General features: G+C 34.0%; 1 protein-coding gene across 1 annotated transcript in view; it reads left to right on the forward strand.

The window, feature by feature from the left end:
• LOC132550432 (dynein axonemal heavy chain 5-like) overlaps positions 1-14620 on the forward strand; it is a 73762-nt gene that overhangs the window by 19743 nt on the left and 39399 nt on the right. The window contains exons 13-28 of the mRNA XM_060214500.1: positions 249-430; positions 807-926; positions 1051-1252; positions 1498-1593; positions 3439-3702; positions 4014-4079; positions 4311-4540; positions 4934-5085; positions 5315-5522; positions 5764-5984; positions 6209-6465; positions 10925-11131; positions 12460-12540; positions 12728-13132; positions 13694-13812; positions 14133-14432. Coding sequence (XP_060070483.1) covers positions 249-430; positions 807-926; positions 1051-1252; positions 1498-1593; positions 3439-3702; positions 4014-4079; positions 4311-4540; positions 4934-5085; positions 5315-5522; positions 5764-5984; positions 6209-6465; positions 10925-11131; positions 12460-12540; positions 12728-13132; positions 13694-13812; positions 14133-14432 — 3110 coding nt within the window. The remainder of the gene's footprint in view (positions 1-248; positions 431-806; positions 927-1050; positions 1253-1497; positions 1594-3438; positions 3703-4013; positions 4080-4310; positions 4541-4933; positions 5086-5314; positions 5523-5763; positions 5985-6208; positions 6466-10924; positions 11132-12459; positions 12541-12727; positions 13133-13693; positions 13813-14132; positions 14433-14620) is intronic.

Raw genomic sequence — 14620 nt, forward strand, 5'->3', positions numbered from 1 at the left:
CATTGTTTGTCCAGTCTGACCAACTCTGACCATTGTTTGTCCAGTCTGACCAACTCTGACCATTGTTTGTCCAGTCTGACCAACTCTGACCATTATTTGACCAGTCTGACCAACTCTGACCATTGACCAGTCTGACCAACTCTGACCATTGACCAGTCTCTGACCATTGTATAACAGATTTGTGACCAACTCCGACCATTACATGACCACTCTTTGACCATCACTGACCATTGTTTAACTACTTACAGGCTACCATGGTAGAACACATCCCGAGTCTGATGAATGCCATCCGCATGATCTACAGCATCTCTCAGTACTACAACACATCGGAGCGCATGACCTCTCTGTTTGTCAAGGTCACAAACCAGATGATCACCACTTGTAAAGCCTACATCATGCATGACGTGTCCAGGATATGGGATATTCCTAGGTAAGTTATCCAATGTCTGAGGATTTCATTTGGTGTGAAAATTTTGACTGGTTATTAATGGAAAGTAAGAAGTTGGTCATTATTTTAATGCATTAAATGAGATTACTGTTTCTAAGGTCATGGTCACTGTTGAAGATAAACTTAGAAAACCTTACATGTAATTATGAAATGTGTAGGTCAGTATAAGGAGCGCTCTTCATATTTTTTTTTGTATGTGAAGAATGTATAATTAAATTATGAATACCTAACTAATTGCTTTCTACAGTTTTTCCAAGATATATAAAATTAGTATTTTGCAATGTAACATGTACAAGCTATTGAATTTGATATTTACGTTATGTTTTCTATTATACGATTATTGTATTTGTAATTACAGGCCCGTCCTGCTGCAGAGGCTGAATGAATGTACTCAACTCAATGACGAGTACCAGAAACAGTTTCAGAAGACCAAACAGAAGCTCCGTGACAACCCAAATGAACGCAAGTTTGAGTTCAGGTAAATTTTCATGTTTACTTACATTATTAATGAACCTGAAAGGAATTTCAGATTTGAAAATCTTAGCATTGTTTGGTTTGACATATTCTTGACTAATCAATGTACATGTTGTCATTTTTTTCAGTGAGAACTACATCTTCGGGAAGTTTGACACCTTTTGTCGTCGTTTAGAGAGAATAGCTGATATGGTGAACACCATGGAGATGTTTGCTGGACTAAACGATGTGAAAATTGAAGGGATTGATAGCATTGCGATCAAGTACAAGACAATTGTCGATCAAACCAAGAAGAAGAATTATGATGTACTTGACCACAGAAAAGGGGAGGTTAGTAAGGAATGATGCTTGACACTGGCTTCATGTAAATATGATCTTTATGATAAGAAAATGATTTCAGGTGATGAGCTGACATTAATGGCGTGTATAAATTTGTGCTACTTTTGAAAATATGCATAGAATATTTCGTGAAATCAACACAATTTTCGATATGTTTTTGTTGGAGAATGAAGGAAATTTTCACTGATGTCATAGGAAGTCAATATGTGATTTTGGTCTGACACTGTTGATTACAGTTTGATATGGACTACGTTGAGTTCCGCAACCAGATTGAGGGGCTGCGGCTGACGATGCAGAATTTTATGGACACTTGGTTCTCCAGGTCTCTCACGGTAAGTTGTGAATATCAATACTCAAAGCAGTTATCTCGAAACATGATTTATCTATAGGGATGTCAACACTTCACATTTGCAATAGAATCAGGAATTTCATCTTGCGGAGAATTGTTTTATGTTCTATATCAGAAAATACAATCTGAAATAAAGTTTTCTAATCTAAGTGGCGTCAGTGTCTTGTTAAATTATACATAATACCAGAAAACATAGATATCATTATATTTGAAGTGTTCCTGATGTCAGCATAGTGAAAAATTGGTTAGTACAGAATAATGGGATACAGAGGTCAGATTATAAAAGATCATGAAGTATGTACTCATATAGGTGAAATCAGACAAGATGTTGGAATATGTCTTCTTCGTTCAGATTATCTATCAAATATAAATATTATGGGATCATAGTATTACAACATTTTGTATGTGATAATATGTTCTTGATGCTTGTACAAACAAGCTTTTTTTACAAAAAATGTCACACAATATATTAGATTCTGTTTTAAGTTTGTTTTCTTTTTCCTGAAGTGTGTCTCCATCTCTGTTCCTGTTCTTCTGTTTTGATGATTCATGTTCTCACCAAAAATGTCCTATGTTTGTTTGATAAGTTTATCATTAATATTTAAAATCTTTGTTACCTGTTTTTGTTTGTTTTGTTTCCTTGTAGAAGTCTGACCAAGAATATGTAGGTCCTGCATGCTCTCGCAGGCTGTCGTGTCCATGTGAAATTGTGACTTAGTAGTATCCATGTTGTGTTCACATAGGTTACAATCGGTGTCATAAAACCATGTGCTGAGTGTCATAAAGCTATATCTCAGACAACACAGGAGTTTTAACAGCAGATTTTAACCAAATTTGCATGTATCTCCATACCTCAATAAACATTTAAAAATTGTGATTTTGAGAGCATAAGACCATATGGTAATAAAAAACATGAGACTGAGATGAAACAAAAATACACAAAAAAAAGAGAGACAAAAACTTGTAAATACTATTGATTACAAGGACAAGGGTTGTCCCAAAACACTGTCTGGAATATAGGTACTACTATACCTAGTTACTGAAAATTATATCATTTCATATTTTTCATAAAGCTGGTCATTAAATATTTTTCAGCTGATTCCTACCACATGTATATATATTTTTTGTTTCTCTGAGAACAATCGTTGTTCTGTATTTGTAATTGTCAATGTTCACATGCATACTGTCTTCACAAAATCCTGTGAAATTAATCATACTGTATATGTTCTGTGTACCCATCTGTATTGATTTGTTGTCAATCACATATCTGTCTGTTCAATATGTAACCGCCTAATGTTGATTGACTGTGCAGCTTTATATGTCAGATTCTGTGTAATTGTCATCTTGTAGTTTTGCATATGTCAAGATATAGGAAAGATGGTTGTATTGATAACCAAATTTGTGGGATTTTGAAAAAAAATATTAATGAAAAAATCTAAATTGATGATACATACACAGAGGATGTATTTATCAATACACATCATGTAGATCTCATGTGTAAAGTAAGAATTACTATATGGAAGGTTTTGTATCAGAAACACCTCTGTGAGAAGGTACTATCATTTTGCTTTAGCCGGTTATGTTGTAAGATCAATCCATAATGAGAAATATTTCTGTTTTTCTAGTTTATTGTACTGTAATTACTATACGTCCCATAATCCTTCTGATATACCCACTCAGTATCAATGTGGACCTATTCTTTATCAATATTTTGTAAGAAGCCTGCCTATCATTTGAAGTTGTCCCCTTCTGGATTTACTTCAACATTGTAATTTACTCCATAGAAATAGGATGATTTGATAAACCTTGAAATGTTTTCTTCCTACAGACCGAGAAGTCTGTTGAGTTGCTGTTCAAGTTTGAGAACATTGGCGGTGCTCAGCTCGACATGAATGAGAAGTATATGAAGGTACTGATGAACTATGGGAAAGATCTGGAATCCATCCGTAAACTGTATCAAAAATACAAAGCGGAGCCCCTCATACCCAGAAACCTTCCTCCAGTCGCAGGCCGCATTGCCTGGGCAAGACAGCTTTACAGGAAGATTGAACACCCAATGAAAGTTTTCAAGACTAAACCAGACATCCTAAAGGTATTGGCAGAATTTCTTATTCTTTGCAATCTCAATTTTTGTCTGTTTTCATTTTAGTATACAGAAAAGGATAAAATGTAAATCTGTGAAAATGTTTTGCTGAGAATGTTTTATTTATGGAAAATAATCTGCCTCTAACAAACTATGAAAATTAGAAAACAGAAATGAAAATTCTATGAAGTTCAATAATTGTAATCCAAAATGGGAATTTTTGTTTTTTGATTTTCATTTTAAACTTTAAATTATAAACCAAAATGGGAAAATTTCTTACCAACAGTTTCCTAGGTAGTATATGTTTTTTTTTATTTTAGCACCCAGAGGCAAAGAAAATTGTCAGGAATTACAACAAGATGGCTGGTGTACTCCTCGAGTATGAGGTAAGGTTCAGCAACATTTCGTGGAACTCATTTGAAAGTTTTCTTAAATTCAGAATAATACAAAATAATAAAATATTTTGCTCTGTATCTGTTCATTATTTAAATAAGAATTTTCTTTTTGATACAGAAGTTTTCAAAAAAGAGACATTAAGAGAAATCTGAATTCATCTCTTGATTACAAAATTAGAAAAAAAAAAGAAAAAATTAGGATGATAAAATGCTTTTCCACAGATGCTGTACCATCGTGGATGGATGAGGGCTGTTGAAGCAGCAAAGGGTGGATTAAATGCCGCCCTGCTGATTCGCCATCCTGATACTAATGATCTGCATGTGAACTTTGACCCCCAAGTCCTGGAGCTCATCCAGGAATCCAAGTGTTTACAAGCTCTGAACCTGGAAGTCCCGGAAGCTGCTAAGGCAATGATTGTCACTGAGGAGCAGATCAAGGCCAATGCTGTGTCGTAAGTATTGTTAGGAAATATCTCCCATTGGCTTTTGTCAGAAGGCAATTCTGAAAAACATTTGGGAATTAATTTAAGAGAGGAAAGTTTGGAGCCTTCTTCCACAGAAAGACTCGAAAAAATTTCTGCCATTTGTTTATAAGCCAGTTTTCATCTCTGATAAATGTAACAGTTTTTAAATGTGTCTTTTCTTTTCCTTTGAAATTCTTTTTAATGTTCCCCATTTCCTGTATTTAAATGTTTTATATACCAGAATTTGTTTCCTAGTGTAACTTGAACGAGGGTGCTGAAGGTTTATATTCTTTATGTCTTATTTAAAATCAGAAAAAAAGCCTTTAATTATTACTCTCATTGTTCCAAAACTTACGTTTCACCTTGTTTCATGTTATCCAGTCTTCGTGAGATGTTGAACGAATATCACCGTATCATAGCAGAAATCCCATCTGTGCTCCTGCCACTAATGCAGCCAATTAGAGACAAGGTGGAAGATTCTCTTTTACCTGGAGTTATTGCCCTTACCTGGTCTTCCCTCAATGTGGATGATTGTAAGTTGGAATTCAGGTTTATCACCTTTTTACCATGCTAAATTGGAAATGGATTAATTTTAAAAAAAAATTGGTTCAGTAATAAAACTTAGATAGAAATTGAAAGTAAGTAAGTTGAAATGATCCATATAAATTTTCTTGTGTATTTTTTATTGAAATCTAGAAAATCAAGGACGAAAAACCAGAATCAGAAATAAATTTCCTCTTATGTCATACATTTGCATATCAGATATCACAGAAAACTACAAGATGATGGCAGAACTTGAAAAGTTGTCCAAGGTCGTACGTGATATCCTGGAATGCAGGATTGAAGCCGTCCTTCAGGACATGTCAGTGTCTGCCCTCTGCGATCTTCCCGAAGATGAGGCTATCACCATGGAGAAATTCCTGGAAATAACTTCGGATGTCGTGGATATGGCGTCAAAACAACTGGCAGTGTGAGTTACTCTCTGATTCAATTACTCGGAGGTTGAATGTAAATCTGGTTTTGAGAAGTAATTAATACAATAAGTTCAATTCATTGAGACTTTTCAAAATATCAGAACAAAATAGTAAGAATTTGTATTGCTTGCTGATGTTTATACAATAGCTTTCAGAAAATGTCATAATAAATGCTGTAAGTGACTGAAATAGTGTAAGCAATAAACTGCATACATGTTATGTAAACCACTGTTGCAGTCAGAGCCAACTGGTTGAAAAAGCTGTGTATGAACTGACCGACACCCTGCGCATGACCTTGCCTGAATCCATCAGGGAAAGCCTACACCCAGAGGAAGGGTACAGCTGTGCACAGCCGGACCCCAAAAACAAGAAACAACGTTGCCAGGAGTGTCAGCCATGCTCTTACTATGCTCTTCTCAACCATTTCACGCAGAGGAACACTGAGGCACTAGTCAAATGTAGGTCACAATTACATAATTAAAACAACCAGAATAATTGTTGCAGAGGCTGTAGAAAGGATATTCAATGGCAAATTTTCATACAGTTCATATTCCTGAAAGTTTCTGTAGTTGTTGACACCCAGTGAAATTTTGTTTTAAATTCCGTTATTTTGTTCATCATTCGGAATATTTTCTGTATCTGTATCATTGCTCACATATGCTCTCTATTCCCTGTACAATAGGTACTCGTCTGTCATTGGATGCCATAAAGCGTCGACTACAGACTTCTAATAAGTACACGACTGATGCCAACCGTGACGACACAAAGCCTCCGCTGTTCCGTGCGGACATCGTGCTGGCCATTCCCAATGTGGTAATGAAGCCAAGTCTAGATGACATTCAGTCGTCTCTAAACAAGGCAGTCCAGATCATCCTCAAGACGTCGATGGACATTCCACAATGGGAACACCTTGTCCTCCACCAGCGTCAGCAGCAGAAGGTGTGTACTCATTGGTCAACTGTGCTAGTAGGGCTATCATTGGTTAATACATAAAGTGTGGTATTGTTTACTGTACATCAGGTTGTAAACAAGAAATTAAACATTGGTGTATCGAGCCTAGAGTGTTTGGCAGTTAACTGTTTAATAGGTTGGCTGGTTTAAGGCAGATGTAAAAGGGTTTGTTAGGGGTGTGGCTGTTTGTTTGACAGTATCACTGAGTGGTGTGTACTAATTAATCATCTTCAGGAGAAAATAACTTTATAACATTCTTCTTAACTGAATTTGATCAATTTCAATTTTTGATTTAGAATTTTAGAGAGAGTTTTCCTAACATGCTCTACTCTCTGATGCCAGAATTTCCTAACAAAAGCTTGAATGAAAATTATTCCACAGTTTACATAATTCTGAAATGTTTTCATTGTCATTTCTAATAGTTGTCCTATAAATTATTTGTCATTGAATCCAGTTTTATTTCTGTTTAAATCGTCTTTTTCATTTTGAAATTGTTGACACTTATCTCCCCAATAGAAGACATTAAAGGACAATGCGAGATCACATGACTCAGTCACAAGGTATATTTTTAGCACTAGCAGGATAAAATGGTTATACTATAATATAGTTATTGCTCAATTGTAACTGCATGTAGCATTGTTTAGAGAACGTAACACTAGTCTATATCAGTTAGAAACTTACGGGTTATTCTGGTAAATATTCAAAGGAAAGTTATTTAGTTACAACTTTTATAATCTTTTTCTTACTATCTCTTAATTTCAATTATTGGTTTAACTTTTCAATGCAAATACTTACACTTAAAAATAATAAAATAACAAATTCTACTAATGATTTTGTACTGAAAAAAAAAATCAACAAAAATTACCAATCTGGTGTATGAAACTGAAATTTCAATCATATTGTCAGAACATAACTTAATTTTTGTTTGTAGTTAGATACATATTTATAGTAGATAAATTTTGAAAGAAAACAATATTACCATGAAATACATGTAGAAGTAAAGGTATTTCCTATTAGTCTCTAATGTATAAAGTACATATAGTGGTTTGGATTGCCATCATAGACTAGTGGGTAGATGTATTATACTCACTGAATGTGATTTACAATAAACTTGATTTTCAGAATTATAAGTGATAATCGATACCAAGCATATATCTCAAGAATCTTTCTTGATTTCAGTCTTTCAAACCAACTTTGAACATATCGGTTTACCTTATATATATTTTTTTATATTTCTTTATAAAAAAGAAATCTGAACTATGTGAAAAACAAATTTCCATTTTCAAAATGCTAAATGAAAAAAAAGGGATCTCTTGAGATTGTTCTTTTCTCTTAAAATACTTTCTGAAGGATAATTATGAAGTCAAGAATCGTTCATAACCTGAGTCTGTCCCTCCTATAAGCAGATATTCCATGAAATAGAAATCAGTAGTGTAAAGGTTATTATTTAAAACATATAATTAAAATTTGAACTGAAATTCAAAATTAAGAGCTTAACAAGAAGCACATTGTACTCAGAAATACTATTTGCATATGCTAGAAATTACCATTAAGTTTTAGACTACAAGTAGATTTTTTTCTTCTGTTTCATGAAATATAATTTACGTGGTTTTCAATCGTTTTGAATTTTTATTTTTATGATGATACATATATACTCTATCATTTTAAAAACAGGTAATGCATAGTTTAAGTTCAATGTGTGTTACTGATGAATTTGATTGTCACTGGTCAGTAAATGGTCATAAAAACTAAAAAAATTAATGATTTTGTTACATGTAATTTTTTTGGTCAGAAATTGAATGAGATTAATTTGATGAATATTGCCTATATCATTTAATTATTTGTGCGATTATAATATAATTTTTCCTTGATCTCTTTCTGATCACGTTGCGGGAAACAGCGGTACCAGGTACCTTGCAATTTGTCACTCTTATTTAACTGGTGACCTTGACCTAGTGTGAGGGTCAGGCAACCTTTCTGCACTCTCCATACTCTTGGGTTTGCTTTATCATGGAAAAAAATAATAACAAAAAGTGAATGCTAGTCTCACTTTTGGTTCTTAGTTGTCTCCCTTCGTTGCGTTCTTTTCACTTATTTACACACATTTTTTGCTTCATTTAAATTAATTAATTTATTGATGATTTGAGATTTCTTGTACAAAGTAAATAACTAATCTGATTGCTGATTTAAATCTAAAACAAAAAAAGTATCATGGAGAACAAAATTATATAAGGGAGATAACCAAGTAGAATGTGATATTTCTGTAGCCGGAAATCAGAAATAACTCTTCCTTAAACTTTGTAGCTAGTTGTATGTTTATAAATGTTTGTGATCGTAGTAGAACTTCATGATGTTGCCAGACAATTTAATAGCTTAACTACTGAAATTTAATTCCAATCACAGAAAGGTAGCCTTTTGAGTGCTTGCCATCTCACCTTGTTATGGCTATGCAAGTTCATTTGTGGGATGTATGGCTAGTTAAAACTGTGGTAATAGTCAAAGTTAGTATAGAAAAGAATACTTGCATTTTGAATTTCATTTATAGATATATGCATATGTAGCCAGAAACTTTACTGAAATTCATTTATCTGTCACAATTGTACAAGCATTCTGTGACATTGAGTAATTCATTGGTTTTTGATGTCATCATGTGAGGTCTCAATTTTTTTATGATCCATAATCTTGGCAAATTAAAGAAAATTATTCAGCTGTTAAGCTGTTATCACAACTTTTCATGATTAAAATACGTGAACATGGGTATGTATGATCATCACAAAGCACATTTACAGTAACTTTTAAGATATTAAGTCAAGAATGTATCTACTAATGTAAAAGGTATCAGAAATTGTATTTATACCTAGTATAGTTAAATATGCTGTACTTTTGTCTTCCTTACTTTGTTCAATTGTAACTTCACACAGTCTTTGCACATATAGAAAATCAGACTTCGTAAATATCTATTTCTGTAGCATATCTTTGTCTGGGATAGGAAATCCTCTGTAGCACATCTCTATCATTTACATGGAATTGTGGCTATTAATACTACTGATAACCTGCAAGTCACAGGTGAATAAGGCACTGTACATGTACTGGGATATATCTCAGTCTCTGCACACGAAACTGTTTCCTTCTGATAGGGAAAGTTACATTTAAGTCACCCAGAGATGTTTTCACGGGTTTGAACCAATGACGACTCTATAGTTGTTGATATTTGTCTGGGATTTAATTTTGTTATAGTGGCAATCATAAAGATCGTGCAAACTTAGATACCTGGCAAACATTTCTACATTGAATGAAAATACATGGACACCATTTCATAGATATGTGCAAAATTTTATATCATGAACAAGCTAAAACTGGAACAACCGCGAAATATTAGCCCCGCAAATGTTATACAGTATCAAATATTTCATTTAAAAAAAAAAAAAACCCCGATTATTTGGCAATGATAATTTTAGTGTTTGTTGCAAGAACCTTATTACTGATCAGTATTGTTGTCTAGAATAAAATGTGATGTTAATTAATTTTTTAATCATTCTGTCATCTATTAAGTGTAATGTTATCTGTATCGACTTAAACTGAACAAGAGAAAAGAAAAATAGACTGAAGTCTTCTTAAAATTCACATTTTGCCATGTATTTCCCGGATAAGGTTTTGGTAGTTAAAGAATAATATTGGTGTTCCATGCACTTTCACTTATCTCTCTTCTAGTAAATTGAAATGAAAATGAAAATGTTGACTGTTCTGAAATACATCTAACTTATTTTTCTTAGACTTTGTGTCCTAGATGTTTATTTACTGCACAGAGTTGTTGTGTATGTAGTCCAGATTGTTTCAGCTTTCCAAAATAATCATCTTCAGCTGACTTTAACATGACATGATAACTTTTAGAAATCACATGAAATCCATGTTATGTCTGGTGGAGTGATCCCCCTTGATGTATGATTAATCTCATCAAGCTAAAGACCAGAAATCGATGTAAAAAGTTTTAAATAATTTAGTCACACATGAAGAATTAGTTTTGATAATCCAGCCATCTTTCTTCCAAGAACCATGGAATAAAAAACAACCAGATAAGTGGTGGCTGGATTTACAAGGCCCAACTCATAATACACTTTAACATTCTTCAGATATGATCAAGAACTTTATCTTATATCAAGAAATAGTTTTTAAAAAATTAATCAGTCAGTGAAAAATTATTTAAACAAGTTCTTCAGCTACTACTGAATTTGATTAAATATTCTTCATAATTCACCTTGTGCAACAGATAAATTGATTGTTATTATGACCAATTATGGTACTTTCAACTTAATATTATCAAATTCTACATTCAATTGATACTTTCACAATTTCATTGACTAATTCCTCCAACACTTATAATTCAACAAATCACAATGTATTATTTATTTCATTATTCCTAACACTGTCATTTTAACCCTTCAAACAGGAGATGGACATAGCTGCTGCTGCGGAGGCTGAGGAGGGAGCAAAGATCATGACAACCTCCCTTATCAAGCCCCTCCATAAGATCATCAGTGAGCACAAAGATGTACAGAAAATTGTCATCCAGCTCAACTCTATTGTCTCAACTTTCAAGGTTGAGGTCCAGGAAGTGCTAGAAAACTTCACAAAATATGCCCACTTGTGGGACAAGGTAAGGAACTCTGTAGAATTGGTAGGGTAAACCGCCTTTTTGGGGCAAGCTACCTTTTATTGCACAAACTACCATTTTGAGCAGCAAGCTAACTTTGTGGGGCTACATAATGACTACTGGGTCATTTTGGAAATATTTGGGATTATTACAATTGCAATTTGTAATAATTTTCTTTTAAAGGTTGGTAGACCAACAAACATAAAAGCTTTCTTGTAGTCAAGACTATGCTAATCCAAGATTGGAAGATTTGAAGTGACCCTATTTTTAAATTAACAAACATTTGAGCTAACAGAACATAGCAGAACACCATAGAAACCCACAGAAAATGAATAAAATGTGTAACTTTACAGAATGTACTCACCTGGGAACATGGATAAAAATCTTTCAAGTTACATAATTTTTGTAGACAACAGTGAAGATGAAATTCTTTATATTAATGGTCTTTTAGTAGTACTTGATAGGAAAGACTCACAGTGGTTCAATTATCTAATAAATCTAATTTATGAGATATGTATGGAAGAAAACTAATCAACTGGTTGTTTACTGCTCCTTTTGGCTGTTATACTAACATGGTGATCTACAATTAGTGTTGTACATTGGTGTTGTACATTGGTGTTGTACAATTAGTGTTGTACATTGGTGTTGTACAATTAGTTGTACATTGGTGTTGTACAATTAGTTGTACATTGGTGTTGTACAATTAGTGTTGTACATTGGTGTTGTACAATTAGTGTTGTACATTGGTGTTGTACAATTAGTGTTGTACATTGGTGTTGTACAATTAGTGTTGTACATTGGTGTTGTACAATTAGTTTTGTACATTGGTGTTGTACAATTAGTGTTGTACATTGGTGTTCTACAGTTAGTGTTGTACATTGGTGTTGTACAATTAGTGTTGTACATTGGTGTTGTACAATTAGTGTTGTACATTGGTGTTGTACAATTAGTGTTGTACATTGGTGTTCTACAGTTAGTGTTGTACATTGGTGTTGTACATTGGTGTTGTACATTGGTGTTGTACATTGGTGTTGTACAATTAGCGTTGTACATTGGTGTTGTACAATTAGTGTTGTACAATTAGTGTTGTACAATTAGTCGTACATTGGTGTTGTACAATTAGTGTTGTACATTGGTGTTGTACAATTAGTGTTGTACAATTAGTGTTGTACAATTAGTTGTACATTGGTGTTGTACAATTAGTGTTGTACATTGGTGTTGTACAATTAGTGTTGTACATTGGTGTTGTACAGTTAGTGTTGTACATTGGTGTTCTACAATTAGTGTTGTACATTGCTGATATCGCTATAATGATTTATTTGATTTGACAGGAACCTGTCGCTTCAGTGAAGGAATTCATGGAGGCCAACCCCATCCTGACCGAGATCGAAGCACAGATCAAGTTCTACCAGGTGAGGCAAAATGCTATGAAACAGCAAAAATAGTCACATGTTACCTCCAAGATCAGAATTGCAAGTTTCTAACTTATTATTCTACTGACCTATTGAAGATATAGAAATGATTTATTGAAGAATTTGACATAGGATTTAAAAACATTGAATATGAAATTTTAGAATTTTGTTTTATGGTGTATTGTAGAGACTGGAAACTGACATTGAAGAGATGCAGTATAGTTACCGTGTGGGCTCTGTAATGTTTGTGACCGATCCTCTCAAACTGGCTCTCATCACTGAAGCCAAGAACTGGAAGATGGCATATGCCAAAGCACTCAATGAGAAATGTGCCGGTGAAATGGACGAAATTCTTGATTTCATTGACTCTCTTACGAAGAGACTTTCACGTCCTGTCAAAGATTTGGACGACGTACGTGCTGAAATGGCTGCCTTAGCTGAAATTCGCGAGGCAGAGATTCGAATTGATATGACCATTACGCCAGTAGAGGAGTCCTATGCCATGCTGAACCGATACAACATCTTCTTCAATGATGGAAATGCGGAGCGAGTAGATTCCTTGTCCTATGGGTGGAAGAAGTTGATAGCACAGGTAATACAACAAGTAACATTAATGTTTTTGTCCTTCTTTTGTAAATACTGGAAGGAAGAAAACAAAACAAAATGAAGGAATTCAAATGAAAACCAGGAAATTACAACAGATGTTCATAAATACACACCCACATGTAGGACAATTTATTGAATAATGAAAACGGAATTTTGAAAAATACGCTACGCTTGCACCTAAAAACCATTTTGTATTCTTAGTTTGATTATAAATGTTTTCATAGAAGGCTCGTGGAATTACGAAAATAAAATTTCAACTACAGTCGAATAATTGTGTTTTGGTCATGAGTAAGTTGATTAAAACTGCATTTCAGCTATGCTTCTTTTTTCGAATTTTTTTGTTAAATTTATGCAGAAACTTCAGATTGAGTACCCGGTAATTAATTTTCTTATGTGGGTCACTGTGATCTAGTTTTATCTTCCTTTAAGTAGACATTATGTTCAGCTCTGTTGCAAATTAATATTGAGCCTGGAGATTTGGCAAATGTTACATCGTAAAGGAGATGAAGTTCATGTTACCTAACATCACTTTATTTCTATGCTACAGAGCCAGCAAGTGCAGAACCACTTGCTTGAGATCCAACCTAAGTTCAAGTCGGACCTCCTGGCAGGCGTCGAGACCTTCATCAAGTCATCCACTGAGTTTACCAGTGATTACAACACAGCGTATGTATTCTATACTTGTTGGACAGATATAAAACTATTTCACAAGTTCCAATGAATTGTAAGGACTAATATTTGAGAGTTTAACTTTCAGAAATTGTTGTCTGACAATACTCACATACAACAGAAAAAAGTTATTCGAGCATGTGGGAAACTTGGATGTTTTTATGAAAATCTCAGCAAATGTGATTTTATTTTCACCATGTCATAGTATCATTCCATAAGTGACTCTCATAAGGTCAAATGTCGTGCATAGCCATCTTGGGAGATGAAGGATATTTCTATGGGAACTAAAGTTTGAAATTTGATTAATGTTTATGTAGTGGACCTATGGAAGACGGGATTGCTCCTCGGGAAGCTTCTGATCGTCTCAACATCTACCAGGCCCGATTTGACGAACTGTGGAGAAAGTATGTTACGTACAATGGAGGGGAGGAACTGTTTGGCCTGCCAATCACCCAGTATCCTGACCTACAACGGATACGTAAAGAGCTCAACCTGCTGCAGAAACTCTATTCCCTGTACAATATTGTACTGGAGAATGTCAATGGATACAATGATATTGCTTGGGTGGAGATTGACATTGAGAAAATTAACAATGAACTTCTGGACTTCCAAAACAAGTAATTTATATCTGATTTGGTCTTGTGAAAGTTTCTTTTATAAAACTATTTGCAGTCAGATCTGCCAAATAACAAAAAACCTGTCTTTAAAGGTCACTTCTGAATAATAAAGACCTGTCTATGAAGGTCACTTCTGAATAATAAAGTCTTGTCTATGAAGGTCACTCCTGAATAATAAAGACCTGTTT

The sequence above is a fragment of the Ylistrum balloti genome, unplaced genomic scaffold, assembly GCF_031769215.1.
Source record: "Ylistrum balloti isolate Yb309-2 unplaced genomic scaffold, AGI_CSIRO_Ybal_v1 Utg370124, whole genome shotgun sequence".
NCBI classification, from domain to species: Eukaryota; Metazoa; Mollusca; class Bivalvia; order Pectinida; family Pectinidae; genus Ylistrum; species Ylistrum balloti.